The 21,685-nt window shown below is 39.1% G+C and overlaps 1 protein-coding gene across 1 annotated transcript in view; it reads left to right on the forward strand.

Annotated features, from left to right (window-relative positions):
* The window catches only part of LOC138740666 (connector enhancer of kinase suppressor of ras 2), a 763,661-nt gene that overhangs the window by 529,436 nt on the left and 212,540 nt on the right, over positions 1–21,685 (forward strand). The window contains exon 12 of the mRNA XM_069893653.1: positions 9,565–9,803. Coding sequence (XP_069749754.1) covers positions 9,565–9,803 — 239 coding nt within the window. The remainder of the gene's footprint in view (positions 1–9,564; positions 9,804–21,685) is intronic.

A 21,685-nucleotide genomic window follows, 5' to 3' on the forward strand; every position in this document is an offset into this window, starting at 1 on the left:
TGGAAGAACGAGAAACAGTCATAGAATTAGAGGTAGATGACTTCAAAAAGAAATTGGAAGAATCTGATAAAAAAGTTAAAGCAACACAAGAGCTGTTAGCTCAGAAGATAAATATAATGGAAAACTATAATAGGAGAAACAATATAAAGATAGTGGGCCTTAAGGAAGATGAAGAAGGCAAAGATATGAAAGAATGTATAAAAGAATGGATCCCCAGGGTCCAAGGAATGCCAGAATTACAGGAAGGAATGGAAATAGAAAGGGCACACAGAACATTAGCCCCTAAACCACAGCCACAACAAAAACCAAGATCCATTCTAGTAAAATTCCTGATATATATGACAAGAGAAAATATATTGGACAAGGCAATGAAAAAAATAAGAGAAGACAAAAAAAACTACTGGAATACAAAGGTCAAAAAAAATTTTTCTACCCAGACATAAGTTTTGAACTCCTGAAGAAGAGGAAGGAGTTTAACGTAGCAAAATCGAGCCTATGGAAAAAAGGTTATAAATTTATATTAAAATATCCAGCGGTGCTTAAAATAATTATCCCGGGGCAGCAAAGCAAACTGTTCTCGGATCCGGAAAAAGCACGAGAATTTGCAGAACGCCTACAAAACAGACAGAGAGATGTAACAAGAACAAAAATGACAACAAACTATATATAAAGAAGAAGAATAAAGTATAAGTTAGAACTAAGAAGGGAAATAAAGGGAAGAAAGGAAGTAAGGAGGGAATTAAGAGAGTGAGCTTTGTTATATGTGAAGATTAAAATCTTTTCTGGCGGGGCTGGGTGGGGAAGAATAACAGTCACTGCGAAATCAGTTGACGCTTGCAAGTGGGTTCACAATCCAAATGGAGAGGGGAGATGTGGTTGCCCGACAAGGGACAAAGGGCAACTCAGAGAGGGGAGGGACTATTAGGGTTAAAGGAATTTTAGATATGGGAATAGTGGAAATATTTTATGTTTTAGAAGTGTTGACTTACAGTGTATTCAAAAAAAGAAAACAGAAATGAATAAGGAGGAAAGGTGATGATGAGGAAATGGAAAGGAAAGGTAAACAAAGTATGAAATGGCCATGTTGAACTATTAATATTAATGGAATGCATAACCAAATCAAAAGGAAGAAGCTGTCAAATTTACTGAAGAAAGAAAAAATTGATATAGCATTCATGCAAGAAACACATCTAACTGAAGTGGAACACAAGAAATTAAGGAGAGATTGGGTAGGGCACATAACGGCAGCATCATGTAATTCAAAAGCCAGAGGAGTAGCTATATTAATCAATAAAAATGTACCAATCAAAATAGAAGAGGAAATAATAGATCCAGCAGGGAGGTATGTAATGATAAAATGTCAGATATATTCAGAATTTTGGAATTTGCTCAATGTATATGCACCTAATTAAGAAGATCAAAAATGTATGCAAGATATCTTTTTGAAGATCGCAGATATGCAGGGGAATATACTAATAGGATGGGATTTTAACCTTAATTTGGACTCATGGATAAAACTGGAAAAAAGACTAACAGAAAGAACAAAGTAACCAAATTTATAATTAAATCAATGCAACTTTTGGATAATATGGAGGAAACAACACCCAAAGGAAAAGGAATATTCATATTATTCGGGTAGACATAAAACATACTCAAGGATAGACCTATTCCTGTTATCAGCCCAGATTCAAGGGAGAGTTAGGAAAATGGGATATAAAGCTAGATCACTCACCCCTGTTATTAGCAATAGAGCTGGAGGACATCCCACCGAGAATGTATAGATGGAGATTAAACTCCATGCTACTTAAAAGACAGGATTTTAGAGAATTCATTGAGCGACAAATTAAAATGTACTTTGAAATAAATACAGAATCAGTGAAAGATAAGTTTATACTATGGGACGCAATTAAAGCGTTCATCAGAGGGCAGATAATAAGTTATGTAACTAAGATGAAGAAGGATTACAATCGGGAAATAGAACAGTTGGAAAGGGAAATAGCAAGTACAGAAAAAGAATTAGCAATAAAGGAAGATACAACTAAAAGAAGAGAATTGGCAGACAAAAAAAAATAAAATATGAAACACTACAAACATATAAGGTGGAGAAGAACATAATGAAGACAAAACAGAAGTATTATGAGCTAGGAGAAAAAATGCACAAAATACTAGCTTGGCAGCTTAAGACAGAACAAACTAAAAGAACGGTATTGGCATCAAGGAAAAAGGACAAACAAATTACATATAACCCAACGGAAATCAACGAAAACTTCAAGGAATTCTACGAGCAACTATATCAAACTGAAAACGAAGGGAAATAAGACAAAATAGATGAATTTCTAACTAAAATTGAACTACGGACATTTCAACAGAGGAGCAAAATAAATTAATAAAACCATTTGAAATAGAAGAAATACAGGAGATATTAAAAAAACTACCAAACAATAAAATGCCGGGAGAGGATGGACTCCCAATAGAATTCTATAAAACATTTAAAGACTTATTAATTCCTCCTCTCCTGGAAGTAATGAACCAGATTGAAAAAACACAAAACATGCCAGATTCATGCAAAACAGCAATAATTACAGTAATACCAAAGACGGGGAAAGATCCACTAACACCAGAATCGTATAGACCAATATCTCTACTTAACACAGATTATAAGATAATAGCTAAACTATTAGCAAATAGATTGGCCGACTGTGTACCAAAAATAGTAAAACCAGATCAAACTGGTTTTATTAAAAAAAGACGAACAATGGACAATATCTGTAAGTTTATTAACTTAATCCATGCAGTACAAGGAAACTAAACTCCAACAGTGGCGGTTGCTTTTGACGCAGAGAAATCCTTTGACAGAGTTAAATGGAATTATTTATTCAAATTACTACAAAAATTCAACCTACCAGAGAAATATATTAATTGGATTAAAGCATTATATAAGGGACCATTGGCGAAGGTGACAGTAAATGGATATATATCAAACCAATTTAAATTAAGCAGATCAACAAGGCAGGGAGTCTACTATCTCCATTACTGTTCGCGTTAGCTATAGAACCACTAGCAGAACTGATAAGAACAGAAAATAAAATAAAACGGATAAAAATAAAAGAGAAGGAATATAAAATCAGTTATTTGCGGATGACATCATAATATACTTAACAGAACCAGAAATATCAATAAAAGAATTACATAAGAAATTGAAGGAATATGGAGAAGTATTGGGGTACAAGATTCCTGTAAATAAAAGTGAAGCAATGCCAATGAATAATGTGGATTTCACAAAGTTTAAGAAAGAATCACCATTTAGATGGCAAATACAACCAATTCGATACCTAGGTATACAACTAGATAATAATCTCGACCATCTATACAAACTAAATTATCAGCTATTAATGAAAAATTACAAGACGACTTAGAGCACTGGAAAGACTTACCACTAACACTGATAGGAAGGATAAACTTTATTAAAATGAACATCTTCCCAAGGATACAATACCTATTTCAATCATTACCAATTCATCTAACAGAGAAATACTTCAAGGAGCTAAAGAAAATAATATGGAAATTCTTATGGAAAGGGGGAAACCGAGGATAGCACTAGATAAATTAACAAAATGGTACAAACAAGGAGGCTTACAGCTACCAAACTTAAGAATTATTATAGAGCAGCACAATTAAGATACCTATCAGATTTTTATCAAACAAGGGAAAAACCAGATTGGACCAGATTAGAGCTAGATAAAATAGGGGAGAAGATACCTGAACTTATACTATATAAGTGGGATGAAAAGTTGGTGCAACATAGGAATTCACCAGTATTGCACCATCTGCTCAACATTTGGAAGAAGATTCACGTAGAAAGGAATAAAAAATTATCAACTACCAAAATTAATATTGACACAAAATCAACTAATCCCTTTCACAATAAATAACCTTTCCTTTAGAGAATGGGAGAGAAAAGGGATCAAAAGAATAGAAAATTGTTTTTCGGGAAATAAATTATTATCTTTTGAACAAATGAAGGACAAATATAATATAACTCATGATACAATGTTTGCATACCACCAACTGAAAACCTACTTGAAGGACAAATTGGGAAACAGTCTGAGGTTACCAGAAGGAAGAAATTTTGAATATGTGATTACAGACACAATGATAATTTAAAAATTTATAACAAACATGTACATCAAACTGCAAGAAAAGGAGAACAAGGAAACAAGCTGTAAACCTAAACAAAAATGGGAACAAGATCTAAACATAAAGATAAAGAATGAAACATGGGAAAAGCTATGCTCCAGAACTATGAGAAATACAATAAACACGAGGTTACGCATAATACAATATAATTGGTTACACAGGCTATACATCACACCCCAAAAGTTAAATAAATGGGACTCAACAGTATCAGACAGATGTTTTCACTGTACGAAGGAAACGGGAACAACAATACATGCAATCTGGGCATGTGAGAAAGTGAAAACATTTTGGGAAAATCTAAAACAGGTATTAAATAAAATCACGAAAAGCAACATACCAAAAAATCCAGAGATCTTTCTTCAAAGTAATATAAGAAATAAAGAACTTGGACTCGATTTGGATGGAGCATTATTATAATAGCCCTAGCTGTAGCAAAAAAATGTATTATGTCAACCTGGAAATTAGAAGACAACCTGAGAATACAGCAATGGTACATAGAAATAAATAAATGTATCCCATTGGAAAAAATAACATATAATTTAAGAAATAACATCACAGTATTCGAACAAATATGGGAACCATACATGAAATACAATAGAGAAATCCTACCACAGACCTCCACCACCTAAAATGACAGAAGGAGAAGACAACGAATGAACTGACCCAGTATGTAAAAGTAGAAGACACAAATTTCTTGTTTACTTTTATTAAGTGACAACATTGTTTAACGGGTTTCATGTATCATATAGATTGAACTTTGAATAAATGAGGAGGGGGGGTGAGGGAGGGAGGAAAGGGAAAAAGGGGAGAAAATGACACTGTATATATTCAAGAGGCAAATGTCTGTATGTATTTTGATCAGTATGGTTCATAGTGTGAAAAATATTTTTTTTTTAAAAAAGCAGGAAATCTCAGGAAGTCTTAGAATTCAGTCAATGCTGGCTGGGGGAGGAATCAAGACCAACAAAAGGTATTAATTGGATATATTAAGGGATGATGATAAGAATTTATCATGTTTATGTGAAAGGAGTCGGAATGGAGAAACAGAAATAGGGAAAGATGATGAGAAAGCAAGGGGGCTGGGTTTTAACGAAAGCCAGAGAAGTTGATGTTAATGTCATCCAGTTGGAGGGTGTCCAGTCAGAAGATGAGATGCTGTTCCTCCAATTTACAGGCGGTCTCAATCTGACATGGACAGACATATCAGCAAGGGAATGGGATAGAGAATTAAAATGGGTGGCCACTGGGAGATCCATGCTGTTGCAATCTTCAAACAATGTGGCTTTCCCTCAACCACCAGCAACTCAGCACTCACCCACATATCCTCCATTACCCACACATTACCCACACATCCTCCGACCCCATGGTCAATAAGGACAGGGTTCCTCTTGTCTTCACCTATTACCCCACCAGCCTCAGCATCTAATACATCCTCCGTTATTTCTGCCACCTACTACTTGACACATACACTCCCCCCCCCCTCCACCTTCTGCAGGGACCGCTCCCTCTGTGATTCTGTCATACATTTCTCCCTCCCTGCCAATCATCCCCTTGGGATCTTCCCCTGTGTCCGCAGGAGATGCTCCACTTGCACCCACTCCTCCTTCCTCACCACCATTCGGGGCCCCAACAGTCCTTCCAAGTGAAACAATATTTCACTTGTGAAGTTGCAGGGGTCATCTACTGCATCCAGTGCTCCCATTGTTGTCTCCTCTACATTGGAGAGATTAGCCACAGACTAGGAGATTGCCTTGTTGAGTACCTCGGCTCTGTTTCAATAGTTTGGAACTCCCAATGGCCACCCTTTTCAATTCTCCATCCCATTCCCTTGCTGACATGTCTGTCCATGGTCTCATGATGTTACCCATTGATGCATCAACTGACTGGATAAATCAGTTCTTGGTTTGTACATTTGAGTGCCTAGGCTGCAGAGATTAGCAAACATATCAAAACCAATCATGAGCACTGACCTCCCATCCAATGAAGGGAGTCATCACAATGCGTCCCCATCAGCCCAGTCACAACTCTTCTTGCTGCTACCTTCGGCAGAATGTATAAAAGCCTGTAGTCCAGCACCTCGAGATTCATGAATGGTTTTTATCCAGCAGCTATCAGTTTCGTAAGCCCTTGTACAGGTAGTCCCTGACTTATGACCTATGCGATTTACAACTATCCGTATGTACAACTGAAAAAAAGACTGTATAAATTTTTAAAATAAAGAAAAGATTTATGTAAGTATAAAATGTGCTTTTGGGATGGAAGTAGGGGGCTGTCTATAGAAAATAGCACCTATGGCAGGGGTGGCCAACCTCTCACGAGAGCCGGCTGTGGTGGCCGCCATGTTGTATTTGATGAACAATAAAATGGATACAATGAATTTCCAACTTGCATCCATTTCGAGATACTATGGGCCAGTCAGAACAGAATTCGGCCGTACTACCCTCGCCATAAACTTCTTCAGGACCACCAAAAGATCTGTTTGCATCGATGAAATTGCACTTGTTTCTTGCACTAACTGCACCTTTGAATGTTTATTTAGTTATCCTTTCATTTTCATTATCTCTTTTTCTGTCTTGACATATTGTAGTCATTGTAGTCAATGTACCTTGCATACCTGTTTGGCTGCAGCAAGTCAGAATTTTGGTGTATCTGTACATTGTTCTTGCGTATCTGACGATAAACTCTCATCATCTCATCTGATTATAATGGAAGCGGAAACAACAAGATTACTGTCATTAACTATTCAGTTGCTTTGCAAGGTCTCTCAGGAACAAAGTACAATGTGGAATGTGTAATTGTATCATTAACTCACACTGTAATTTCTTGGAGAATCTGCATTTGCCATCAATATGACAGTACTATCAGATAAATTTTCAATCCCATGTGGCTCTCTTAATTTATCCCATGATTGTTTAAGATCAACTTCCTTATTTTGCTTTTCATGATAGATTGATAATTATCTTAATGACTTCAGAACATAAGTTTTGCTTTAATTGCACAAATTATACCTTGCAACCAATACCTATTACATTGGCCTCGGTGATCTCCCCCATCTCTTGTACACGTTGTGTCAGTTATTCCAGTAGGAAGCAAAATGCAGAAGACTGTGACTTCACTAATTTGTAGATGAGCATGAAAAAAGCTGGTAATCATCTGGTGAGGGATAATTTCAAGCTTAACAGAACAAGGAGGTTTTGTAAAATCATGTGTTCTTGCATCATACTGCAATTTCTTCCAGGCTTATTTTCAATTGAGTGAATGAATGTACCTTCAAACAGTTTCTGCATTTATTGTGACCCTTCAATTTTGTATTTGTGCTTTATTTCCATGGTCCATAGACATTTGAAGCCCTCATTAATTCTTAACTTTTGCAGCCAATCTACAATTAGGTCTACTTGATGTGATAAGAATATTTTCAGTCCTGAGGAATAAAAAGTAGCCATTGAGATTCTTTCAATGTTCAATTGGATCAGGTCTGATCAGGCTCAATGGGCTCCATTGGATCAGGTCTGATCAGGCTCAATGGGCTCAACTGGATCAGGTCTGATCAGGTTCAAGGGGCTCAATTGGATCAGGTCTGATTAGAATGGGCTCACTTGGATCAGGTCTGATCAGGCTCAATGGACTCAATTGGATCAGGTCTGATCAGGTTCAAGGGGCTCAATTGGATCAGGTCTGATCAGAATGGGCTCAATTGGATCAGGTCTGATCAGGCTCAATGGACTCAATTGGATCAGGTCTGATCAGGCTGAATGGGGTCAACCATTTAGGAGAGAGATGAGAAAAAAATATTCTCTCAGATAGTGGTGAAAATGGACTCTTCACTCAAATTCAGTTGCCAAACAATTTCAAGTTAGAGATCTTCGGTTTTTGTGTGTTAAAGTGATCTAAGGGTATGGAATCAGTTGATGAAAATGAATCTGCCATGATCTTATTGACACAAGGGGGTGAGTGGCCCACTCCAATTTTTGTTTCTTGCATTCTTATCTTAAATCAGTAGTTCTCTCCACCTTTTATCACACTCACATAACTAATTTGGATAATCCCTTACTAACCATGGAGCAGCTATGCCATAGGTGGGCAGAGGATGTTTGTACTAATCTGGCCACTGCCGGACAACAGGAGCAACATAAAACAGATATTGATCCCGAAGGGAACCCCTCTGTAGAACAAGCTTAAAACAGTAAATAATACTGTGGGGCGGCATGGCTAACATAGTAGTTAGCACAGCACCTTTACACAGCATCAGCAATAAGGACCAGGGTTCAAGTCCCGCTCTGTCTTTAAGGAGTTTGTACGAACGACAGCAGATTCAAACGTGCCGAACCACAGCGTGCTGGATAAGAGAGGTACTGCCTGTAAGGGATTACTTAAGGTGATAAGTGAGTGGAAAGGAAAAGGTTGAGAACCACTGCCTTAGATTATTCTGCTGTAAAGTGGAATCAGTTTGAAAAAATCCCTGTTTTTTACTCTCAGTTTCCCTTGGTACCTGAATGCAGTGGTAACTCACTGTGGGCAGAATTTTGGATGTTCATTCTGCATATAGGATATTGAGGTATGACACATAGAAGGGTCCATTGCTTTTGAATGGTGGGGAGGAGGGGGGGCATTGGTGAATTAACCAGTATCTTAATCTCTAGGCGCCATTCAATCTGCCACAAAGTACCTTGAAGGGTGAAAATTCATTTATAAATATGCAAGCAAGCATGTGAACATGTACATTTTAAAAAAAACTAGTTGCTGTAAATAGGAAATAAAAGCAGAAGATGGCAGAAGCACTCGTATGTCCATCAGCATCTGTGAAAAGAGAAATATTTAATATTTCAGGTCCTTAATCAAATGAGATGCAGACTTGAAAGACTGACTGACCCGAATTCCTGACCTGCTGAGTCTTTCCACCATTTTCTGTTTCCATTGTGTATTTTATATCGAAACACACACTGCTCATGAAATTACTGAGCGTTTTCTTCAATTAATTGAACATTACACAAAAATAAGTTCATATTGCTGTAAAGGTTGTTCCTAAAATAGATCAGTGCTATAAGTGTTAAAGGAAATACAGTATTTACAAATTAAAATATAACAAGTTTGAACCATATTTTGCTCTCCTTTTGGTAACATGATGGAAACTAAAACTCTACTTTTTTTTGTTATCACTTTAGGATTTTCTCCAAAATGACAGTTTTGTTGTAATGGAATATTTCTTAATATGGCTCAGAGCACACAAATGTGGGCCGCAATGATGTTGCCGTGTGGTTGGCTGAACATTTAAAGGAAGTGATTCTTTTGTTGTTTTACAAGCTTGTGCATTTTGATGCATTCGCAAATTAACTCATCATTTTCTGGTTCTTTCCTCATTTGACCCAGAGGATTCACTTCTACAATACCTGAGTGATGATAAGATTCTGATCATTCAAGAGGAGCCTCTGACTCAGAGGGAGAGCAAGAGAGACACGGGCAGGAGATCGAGAAGGAGGAAGAACCCAGGTAGCCCTAGCTACCCTATTAGTCCCTCTGTACTGACAGCCCCAGTGAGACTTGAGCCCACGCCTCAGGAGATCTTGAATTTTCCACTGCCTGAAAGCAACACGGTGCCTCTCTACCATGTGAGTTATAAAATACAATTGTGGCTTTTATTTTCTAGTTTGTTTCCTGTATAACTGATGTGCTATATTTTGATATTAAGCTTAGTAAAGCATGCATAGATCTTTCTTTTTGGAATGCATTTTACAGTTCTTGCTGTAATTTAGGTTTAATCACAGTGGAACCAAAGTAATGGAATCACCCAATTTATCCAGGAGAATAGTTTTGTCATTGATGGTTAGAAAAGGCACGTGCACTGTGCCGAATGCCAAAAGAAGTCATTTAGCACTGAAAAGGCATACCTTATTAGTGGCAATTTTATAGTTTTGTTCCCTTCAGAAGCCTCCCAAAGAATAACTAAGCACTACCTTTAATTCCCTTTCTGCATGAACTGTGTGTAAATTCTCATTTTGTCTTATTAACAGCCATCAGTTAGTGTGGCAAGTATTTCATCAAGTGCATCTAAACTTGGATATTTAATTATAATCGTTGGCTGCACTGTCATCTAATTTTTTTTGATTTTTTAACGAACATCATTTGAGCAGTGCAGATTGTTTTGTTGTTCACATGTGGTTAATTCATAGCATTTAATGTTGCAAAAATCTGTGGACATTGCAGTCAGAAATCTGCACTCCCTAGAAAATGGGGTTCTGGTTGCATGTTTCACATGGTTCATGGAAGAACTTGATGCCTAATTTACTTCAAGATCAACAATTGCAGAATTATCTGGTCCATGATCCATCAGGAGTTTATCTGCAAAATGTGTTTATATGGTGATCAGTAAATGATCAGAATTACCATTGTTCTTTACAAAGCTGCACCCTCTTTTGTTTTAACTAATGATCCAAATTGTTTTATGTCCTATCTCATTTGTGTATTTCTTACTCTCTCATTCTGAACTTATTTTAAAAAAATTGCAGTGATGTATTTGTCTATAAGTGAAAAAAGATCTTGTTGTGCCTTACAAAGATGGAATGAAATGAAGAGCTGTGAGATGGCAGAATTTATAGATCTCTGTGAAGAGCTCGAGGGTTTGTTGCTGTCACATGTGGTACTTCATTTGCGTTGTCACACTGTTATTTTAGGTCCATTTCCTGCCAGCTCCTGTCTTGTACAATTTCTGTCAGCTTTTGGCATCATCTTTCTTCTGCAGTTTTTTTTTAAATTTAGATTTCAACATTTTTCTCTCAAACCACAGCTACAGCTGCTCACCTTGCTCAGTGCTATTTTAGGAATCTTGCCATTTTCTGGTTGGTTGCGATGTTGACCACAAAATTCACTGATTTTGACATCCTGGTCTCATAAAGTTTGCTTTATTGAGTTTTTAAGCTCGTCCAATAGTGCACTTCACAATGTGTTCCCATTACATTATCCTTTTTTCTTTTATAGTAATAGGTTTGTTCAAATTCAAATTGCATCTGTTTCCAACATGACTTCAGCTTGTTGATTTGCAATCTTTCACTGATTATCTTAAATCTGTGGCCCTTCCAAGTCAGAAAATCATCGAATCAGAGACAAGCACTACAATGATAAAGATCTTTTGCCCAGCAAGTCCCAACCAACCTTCAACCACCCATTTACGTTAATTCAACATTAATCCCATTTTTGGGTCAAACAGAACAGAAATCATGCAGACCAAGATTCCACCAGAGCTGGTTCCATTCCAGTCTAGATCATCCAAAATGTCCTCCTTCCAACACTCTTCAACCCCCAACACCCCCCCCGCCCCCAACAAAGTAAGTGCTCTGTGAAAATAACAGATGGACAATACTAAAACTAAACTATGATGAGCATGTGGTACCCCTAGACAAATGGTGGGGATTACATTGATTAAATTGAGGATTATAGAATAATGTAAGTGGATCACATGGCTGGTCACTGCACATAGACCTTCAGTCATTTGGGAGGATATCTATCTCTCTTGGATTGTCTTAGAGAGGTAGAAGCCATTGGGGTACTTTCCAAATTTTCTGGGCTATTTGCCTTCGGGGTGATGCCTCCATTGGTGGTGAGGATTGTGGGCTTAGTCTTTGGCAAACGTCATTAGACTCTGAATAGGATTGCAGTGCTGGGTAGGACATTGTGTCGGACTGCTCGGTTGAGGGCTGCTCGGCTGAGCAGTCAATGTAGAAGGAGACTCACTGTCTGGAAATATTTTTGAAATTTTGATAGTAGGTATGGAGTAAGAACAAGAACTTAATTTCTTAAGAGTAACTCCTCTCACCCATGGCCTTCTGTAATCCTGGTAGTCTCGTACCAGAACTGATTCTCCTAATCTAGAGATCTGGTAGGTTTACTGTGAGTCATTGATTGTTCCATTTGACGACTAATGTTTGGGTGCACTGTCGAAAGTCTTGTTCTCAGCTTACATCAATGTTCTCTTGGTAGTAGTGTGAGGCGTGTTTCTGTAGCTCCAACAGAAAATCTGCAATTTTGAGGTTCCATGATACGTTTAGGTGTTTCTTAGTCTTCATTACCTTTTTGAAGTTTTGTACAAAGCGTTCTGCTTCCCCATTTGTGCTTGGGCGGTAGACATGTTGTATATTGTTGTTGCACAGGAATCCTTTAAAAGCTTTTGACACAAACTGCAGACCACCAGCAGAAACTAGTTCAATAGGTAATTCATGTGATGCAAATGTACTTTCAATTGTCTGGTCCATTGTTGTTTTTCTCATGTGTGACTTTACTGGCCATTTTGAGTGTGCATCTACAACAATAAGGACCAGCAAAATCAGCGTGGATCCTATTCCAGGGTAATGACGACCATCTCTATGGGTTAGCCTCGGCTTGATGGGATTTAGGTTGCTACATCTCCTTACTGTCTGTTCAATATCAATGTCTATCGAGGGCCACTAGACATGCATACATGCCAAACTATTCCTGGATGGTTGATGTGGAGCCATTTTGTAGGGATGATCATTCTGGTTCCCCACAATGAACAACCTTCCTCAATTGATATTTCATGGTGCCTTATATAATAAGGTTTCAGTTCTCCCGATGTCATTTTGGCCTCGGACTATCCATTTGATGTGAAGTAAAGGACCATTGATAATATAGCTTCTTGTTGTACTTTGCTGATCATCTTTGCTGTAATTGGTAAACAATGAAGCTGTTCTTGATTGATTGATAGCTGTCACCTTTGCTGTCCGTTTAATTATTTCATCTTTCTGCTCTGTTTCTGTTAGAGGTAAGCAAGGTAGAGTGTCCACATGGTTGTTTTAGGTTGCTGGTTTATGTTTCAAATCTTAACTGTGCGCGGCTAGCAGCATGACCTTTGAATCTCTGTGGTGGTTAGCACTGGTAATTTTAGGGCCAAGGATTAAACTCGGTGGTTTGTTGCCTGTCACCAGTGTAAACTTCCAACCATATAAGTATTGGTGGAACAGTTTGACATCAAATATTATGGCGAGCGCATCTTTTTCCAGCTGGACATAATTATGTTCACAAGTTGCCAAGGACTGGCAGGCGTAAGTCACTGGTTGTTCCCCTCTTTCTGTTATCTCTGATAGGATCACTCCTAATCTGACAGGTGAAGTATCCACAGTGTTGAATCTGGGTTGTACCATCTGATATATTAATAAACACTAGAAAGTCTTGTAAGTTTACAACACATTGCTCACCACACATGCACCCCTCTCAAGTGTGATCTGGCTCCTACAATGTTAGTGTTCATGCTCTAGCATAAAATAGTCCCAGGTTTCCTCAGTATATAATACATAGCAAGGGTTACTTCTTTTCCTGGGTCATAGTCGCTGGGTGTTAATTGTTTTTTTTTTCTCAAGCGATCCACTGCATTACTAGTCCCCTCATTTCAGTACCAATTTTAGTCTTTTCTCAACAATTGATTTGGCATCGACAAATTTGGAATGTGCTTCCAGTAATGGTTAACCAACCCCAAGAATAACTGCAATTCTGCTCAGTTTGTTGGGTAGGGCGCTCTGCGGACAGCTTCGGTAGCAGCAGTGTCTATTTGGACTTCTTCACTGTTGATGGTGAAGCCCAGATATGTGATAGACAGTGCCATAAATACACACTTGTCCTGTTGTAGAAGGACGTTGGGACCCTTTCTAGGTTGGAGAGGTGTTCAGAGTCATTCCGACTTGTAATTATGATGTCATCAAGGTAACATCCTAGGTGAATAACCTAAGTGGGTATTGATTGCCACATATTTCTTTGAGTCTTCTTCCAACTCTATTTGTTGGTATGCTTGTGATAAATCCAATTTTGTGAATTTATTTCCCCCGTTCAGGGCCTGGAATAATTCTTCTGCTTTGGGTATAAGGTGTTCAGGTATCTGCAGAACCTGGTTAATGGCGACTTTGCAATCACTACAAATTCAAATTTATCAATTAGCCTTTCGCGCTGGCATGATGGAAGGTGCCCAATCACTGTATTGAATTTGTTCCAGTATTCCCTCATTTTCTAATCTACTGAGTTCAGATTCAATCTTTCCTTTTTTTTGGATTTTACCTAGGCTTTTTTTGAAAATCGATTGACACTTCGTGAGGATTTTATTTTAGTTCTGGCTGGGCCTGCTCCTCCTGGCTTAAGTTCATTATTGATCCAATCCCAGCCCAGTCGAATTGAATGTGTTCTCGCCAGTTTCTTCTTCTGAATATTGCTGACCCCTTTGTGCCCACAATATAAAGGGGTCAACACTATTCAGAGACAATTTTTGTATTATACGTTCATGTTGCATGTTCCATGGCCAGAAGGAACTTTATCTGTAGTATAATCTCGAAATTAAATTAAAGATGTGGCAAGGAATTCCTGGTTTACATTCCCAGATCAGGATTGATCCAATGCCTTCATGAGTAGATAAGTAGGAGGAAGGTGAAAATGAAAGTACGGCTAAAAAGATGGTGTAGGAAGAGGATTGAGATTCCTGGGATAGTGAAACTGATTCTGGGAGAGGGAATATTTATAAAATATGGGCAGACATCTCAGCAGGGCTGACTTCAGTGCCCATGTGGGGAGGTTTTCCTGTGCTCCTAAGGTGGTTTTAGTCAATCAACAATGAAATGAGAAGCAGGCAGCAGTTTCAGAACAGAGTCAGACAGAATTAGATGGGGAAGGTCAGTGATCAATCAACAAATCTGGCAGGGGTATGAGGAAACCCAATGAGGCAAACCAATCCTGCCACGATAAACAGTTTGCATTTTAGTACAAGGAAACCAGGAAATAAAGTCACAGAGAGGCATATGACTTTCTAATGTTGAACCAATCATTGAAATATTCCTTAAAGATGCAGCAATACGTAAAACATCAACTCAATCGTTTCAAACTTTGCAGAATTTAATTAATCGCAATATAGATCTCTAAATGTTGACTTGTTCTATAAATGTGACTTGTTCTGTTCCACTAATTATCAGATGAGACAGAGGGTATGGAAAATATCAAGGTTGTTAAGAATAAGACACTCACCATAATAAAACAGAGGGAAGACACTCACCAGATCAACTATTATCAGTGTTCAGTCAGGAAAAGGGCACAAAGTCGTGGGAAGCAAAAAAAAATAAGTAGTGAGGTCATGGAACCTACACAGATTAAAGAGGAGGAAGTGCTTTCTGTCTTAAAGCAAATAAGGATGGATAAATCCCCAGGGCCTGACAAGATATTCCCTTGAACCGTGAGGAAGGCTAGTGTAGAAATTGCAGGAGCTCTGGCAGAAATATTTACGATATCCTTGTGGTGCCAGAGGATTGGAGGGTTGTTCGTTGTTTAAAAAAGGCTCCAAATATTACCCTGGAAAGTATAGGCTGGTGAACCTGATGTCAGTAGTAGGTAATTTATTGGAAGGTGTTCTAAAAGATCGGATATACAATTATTTGGATAGCTAGGAACCAATTATGGAAGAGAGAGTCTTTTACCCAGGGTGGAAATGTCAGATGAGAAGGGAAAGGGCTGAAGGAGATGAAGGAGGCAAGAATTTTTAACACAGAGATTGGCAGGTGCCTGGAACATACTACTGGGGGGCAGTGATGAAAGCAGAGATAACAGCATCGTTTAAGATGCATTGAAAAAGGTGCATGAATAGGCAGGGAATGGAAGGTGAAAACAGACAGGATTTGACTGTTTGGTATCATAGAAGTCATGTGTTGAAGGGCCTGTTCCTATACTGTCTTATTCGATATCTTAGATCTGAAGCATTCATTCATTTTCCATCTGATCTTTTCTGTGTTTGCTTTTTTTTTGTTTAAATAATTCAAGTATTTTTTTCATTTAAAACAAAACACCACAAATCAGAAAGGATGACCACGAAACTATCAAGTTGTCATAAAAGTCCATCTGGTTCATTAATGCCTTTAGGGTGGCAGAGTGGCACACCTAGTCAAGCTGCTTCCTCTTACCTTGAACGGTCTTGGTTCAATCCTGACCTATTCTGTCTGCAGGGAGACAGATGATACAGAAAATCTACCATCCTTAGACTGTGTGGTTCACTTTTAAATACCCTCTGAATTGGCCCAGCAAGTCACTTACTGTTTAATAAATAGTAGAGTCTTGGAGGATTAGTATGAGCAGTTCATTCAGTCGTTCAGCATTCCTACTGCCCGTGGAAAGAAGCTGTAACCTAGCCTGGTGATTCTACTTCTAATACTCCTGCATCTCTTTCCCGACAGGACTAGCTGAAAGATTCTGTGTGTGGGGTGGTAGGGGTTCTCAACGATTTTGCATGCCCTCTTCCAAAAATGATTATGGTAAATCATGTCGCGGCGGGGTCGGAGAGGGAGACCCCAATGATTCCCTCTACCACTTTTGTGGTCCTGTTGATTGACCTCCGATCCAATGCTCAACAGCATCCATACCACACTGTGATGCAGCCAGCCAGGACGCTCTTAATGGAGGTCCCATAGAAAGTCAACAGGATGGTGCCTGGTAGCCTTGTCCGCCTCAGTCTTCTCAGGAATTGCACCTGTTAGATCATGTGAAGGTTACACTTGACATATAATTGGAAACACAATCACAATAAATGCTAATGTAGTTTTCGAATTGTGGTTCTAGAATTTCAGCCAACTTCTGTGATAAATTAATGAGGCAGTGAGCCCTGTCGAAACTGATCCTCTCGCAATGCACTTCCATTGAAAGAAAAGAAAATGCTTCGGAAGTGTTGCACAAGGCATCAGTGGGAACAGAGGTTCAGACATTATTCTTGTAGTTTATACAGAGAATGATGTTCTGTATGAAGCAGTTCACAAGAACAATTTTAAATCATTTTTTTAAATTAAAATTTAATTTAAAAAAATTAGACATACAGCACTGTAATTAGGCTATTTCAGCCCATGCTGCCCAATGACACCCAATTAACCTACACTCCCAGTACGTTTTGAACAGTGGGAGGAAACCACAGCCTCCAGGGAAAACCCACACAGACAATGGGAGAATGTACAAATTCCTTACAGACAACGTGGGATTTGTACCCCGGGCGTGATCACTGGCGCTGTAACTGTGTTGTGCCAACCTCTGCGCCAACCGTGCTGCCCCAGCAGAAGAGAATGGAAACAGAAACAAAAAGCATTTCCAATGTGACAACAACAAAACAAGTCAGAAGGAATGCCAAGTGTGGAAATCGCATTTTCAATGGGCAAAAGAGCTCTTCAGAGTGTTAAAACAAAATCAGAGAATGTTGATTTGTATTAAGATGTTAAAGGATGTTCAATATTGATCAGCAGTGGTGAGATTTTGACTCAATGACATTAAAGGAACAGTCACTCATAAAGGGAGTGCCAGGAACTTGAGAGGTGACCATATCTCTGTTGCCCATAGCCTTCAAGGTGCTGATGCTATTACAGGGAAATGTGAAGGTAATGTTCACTGCAGCCATGTTTTTCCTGCTTCTCCTCGATAATGTACATCTCTTGGATGTGATGGAGTGTTTGACAAGGTAACTGAGTAAATTGCTAATAAAATTCTTACTTGCTGTATTCAAACAAATACTTTATTAAAGAAAATTACAATAGTATACCTAATTTGAATTAAAAAGAGACAATAAATACAAAAGGTAAATAATGAATAGTCACAGCTGAAGGCAAGGTGGTAGACCTTTTCTCTGGGAAAGGCATTTAACATGGTCCGACATAATAAACTGATCCAGAGGTTTAAGAAACAGGATCCAAGGCAAGTTGGCTAATTGGATCCAAAATTGGCTTGGAGATAGGATGCAGAGGCGAGTGGTGGAAGGATGCATCTGTGATTCGAAGTCTGTTACCAAGGGTGTATTACAAGGGTCAGGGCTGGGACATTTGTTGCATGAAATAACAACATGGATGTGAATGTAGAAGGAATGATGAATAAGTGGCCAAATGACACACAGGTTGGTGGTGCAATGAATAGTGAGGATGGTTATCTACACTTATACCAGATGGCAATCAGATGAAAATTTGGGTGCAGCATTGACAGATGAATTTAATTGCAACTAAATGTGAGGTGCTTCTGTTTTGGAAGTCAAATAAAGGTATGTGATACACAGTAAATGATAAGGTGTGAGAGTTGTTTGTGTTGAAGGAAGCATAAGGCATGCTTGTATCTACAGGTCAGGGCACAAAATATAAAAGTTTGGATGTTATTCTGCAACTGTTCAAAACACTGATTAGAATGTATTTAGGGTATTATCAGTAGTTCTGGTTACAACACAATTAGAAGGATATAGTTGCATTGGAGATAGTACAGAGGAGATTCACCAGAATGTTGCCTGGATCGGAGGATGTTAGTTGTGGAGAGAGATTGGATAGGCTAGATTTGTTTTCCCTGGAGTGATGGCAAAGAGCGCCTTTGGCAAATAGCGCCTTTGGAAGACTACACAAAAGAGTCTAGAAAAACAACCAACTGAAAAACCTCACAAAGATAAGCGTATACAGAGCCGTTGTCATACCCACACTCCTGTTCGGCTCCGAATCATGGGTCCTCTACCGGCATCACCTACGGCTCCTAGAACGCTTCCACCAGTGTTGTCTCCGCTCCATCCTCAACATTCATTGGAGCGCCTTCATCCCTAACGTCGAAGTACTCGAGATGGCAGAGGTCGACAGCATCGAGTCCACGCTGTTGAAAATCCAGCTGCGCTGGGTGGGTCACGTCTCCAGAATGGAGGACCATCACCTTCCCAAGATCGTGTTATATGGCGAGCTCTCCACTGGCCACCGAGACAGAGGTGCACCAAAGAAGAGGTACAAGGACTGCCTAAAGAAAGCTCTTGGTGCCTGTCACATTGACCACTGCCAGTGGGCTAATCTCACCTCAAACCCTGCATCTTGGCGCCTCACAGTTCGGCGGGCAGCAACCTCCTTTGATGAAGACCGCAGAGCCCACCTCACTGACAAAAGACAAAGGAGGAAAAACCCAACACCCAACCCCAACCCACCAATTTTCCCTTGCAACCGCTGCAACCGTGTCTGCCTGTCCCGCATCGGACTTGTCAGCCACAAACGAGCCTGCAGCTGACGTGGACATTTACCCCCTCCATAAATCTTCGTCCGCAAAGCCAAGCCAAAGAGGAGCGATGGAGTCTGAGGAATGACCTGACTGAAGTATATGAAATTATCAGAGGTAAAACAGGGTAGATGGTCAGAATCTGGTTACTGCGGCAGGGGAATCAAAGCAAAAAGGCATAAATTTTAAGGATAGAGGACAGACTTTTAAAGGAGGTGTGAAAGACAATTTTTCACACAGAGTAGTTGATAGCCAAAATGCTGCTTGAACAGATGGATCATGATGCTTAGGAGATGTTTAGGCAAGATATAGAGAAATACAGACCTCATGCTGATAAATGGAATTATTGTGGCTGGTCAACATGGATGGGGGAGGCTGAAGGCCAATTTCTGTGCAGTATGACTCAATAGGGTGGTTTCATCACATAGAAATTTCTCAGTCAGAACATTTCTCAGGTTTGTATCCAGTGTCACCAAGAGCAAATCAAATTGATCGAAAGCTGGCATCTGTAACAGTGAATATTCATGAGAAGATTGAAAAGATTAATTCACTCAGCAGTTTAGGAAGAAGATGACAGAAGACTTAAGCTTTGTCTTTTGCCATCATGGTCTGGATCACAAAGAACTGAATTGTTTATGGAGTCACCATTTGCTTTATGGTTCAGCAGTATGGTCTGGGCCTTTGATCTCATTGGAGTAATGGGATTGCTTGGATCTATCTGAAGCTTCTTTAGTTAACCTGTGTGTTGTATCTTCACAGCATTAACACCTCATTTTAAAGTGAGCCTGCTTATCTTTGATACTCATTGGGCTTCAGGGGATCAAAATGCCAGTTTAAAATCTGAATGTATACTATTCTAATGGGGCACAGCACCTCGTTGATGCTAACTTTGAGTTGCTTGATCTATTGCATTTTTGGAATTTTTTTTAGAATATCAATCTGAGGAGTTCAGCCAAGCAATTCAATTATACAATGCCTGTACTTTTAAGTGCGATGTGACTGTATTTTCATGGAATTCTTTTTAAATTTTAATCATACAGCATGGTAGAAGGCCATTCTGCCCATGAAATCCATGCCACCCAATTGCACCCAAATAACCTTGCAACCCTGCGCATTTCTGGAGGGTGGGAGGAAACCAGAGCACCTGGAGAAAAAAACCTTGCAGGTCACAGGGAGAGAACGGAAAAACTCCTAACAGCCCAAAATGTTTGACATAAACTGTGGATTAATAGGTCACAATTTCTACAGCAAATTTACAGTATTATACTCATCAAATAATTCTCAATATATGGATTGTATTGGTTCACCTAATCTGAACTTGGGCTTCTTAATCTACTGCCAGGAGTGACAGCATATTGAAACACAATATCAGTATTCCTGATAAAGGGCTTTGGCTTGAAACATTAACTGTCCATTGCCTTTCCTGATGGTGCCTGAACTGCAGAGTTCCTCCAGCATTTTGTGTGTTGCTTCTTACCATATTGTGCGAGCTGTGGGCTTTTGTACAACTGAAGAAACTGTTGTAAGATGTTGCAGTTCATCTTGTGAATTGTGTGCACTGATGGAAGGAAGGATCTGGAATACACTGCCGCCAAGGGCGATGGAGACCAGATTATCAGATATATTTCAGGTGTAGAAAGATAAGTATTTGTCATCAACGACACTTTCCTTATTCTAATATACCTAATTTCAAAGTATCATCTTCCAAAGCATGAGCTACAATATCCAAAATTTAGATCTCTTTAATTCAACAAATCAAACTCTGCGGCTGGTACTTTATGTAGTTTTAATACAATCACACTCTTGGTGCCTGCCACATTGACCACCGCCAGTGGGCTGATAACGCCTCAAACCGTGCATCTTGGCGCCTCACAGTTTGGCGGGCAGCAGCCTCCTTTGAAGAAGACCGCAGAGCCCACCTCACTGACAAAAGGCAAAGGAGGAAAAACCCAACACCCAACCCCAACCAACCAATTTTCCCTTGCAACCGCTGCAATCGTGTCTGCCTGTCCCGCATCGGACTGGTCAGCCACAAACGAGCCTGCAGCTGACGTGGACTTTTTACCCCCTCCATAAATCTTCGTCCGCGAAGCCAAGCCAAAGAAAGAATACAATGATAAAACGGATAAACATTTTGCATAGCGTCACATTAAAACTTTCATAACGATGAATAACAAAGCATTTATTGTACAATGATACAAAAGATAAGTAGAGACACTAACTTAAAGAAATACAAAAACTTTAAAGAGATGCATAAATTCAAACAAAGATTTTTCATTCTCCTGCTTCCTTCACATCTTGTAGACTGTGAGAGGGGTAAGCCTGGGCAGATATTATGACATATTACATCATAGTCATTATGGTAACACTACAAACAATAGTTCTCTTAAAGAGACAGGTACAAAATGAACTAAGAATCAAAAAAACACAAGGTTTTAACATTTACATTTATGAGAAGGAATATTGGATAACAGGAAAG

Source organism: Narcine bancroftii, chromosome 8, assembly GCF_036971445.1.
Source record: "Narcine bancroftii isolate sNarBan1 chromosome 8, sNarBan1.hap1, whole genome shotgun sequence".
In the NCBI taxonomy this organism is placed as follows: Eukaryota; Metazoa; Chordata; class Chondrichthyes; order Torpediniformes; family Narcinidae; genus Narcine; species Narcine bancroftii.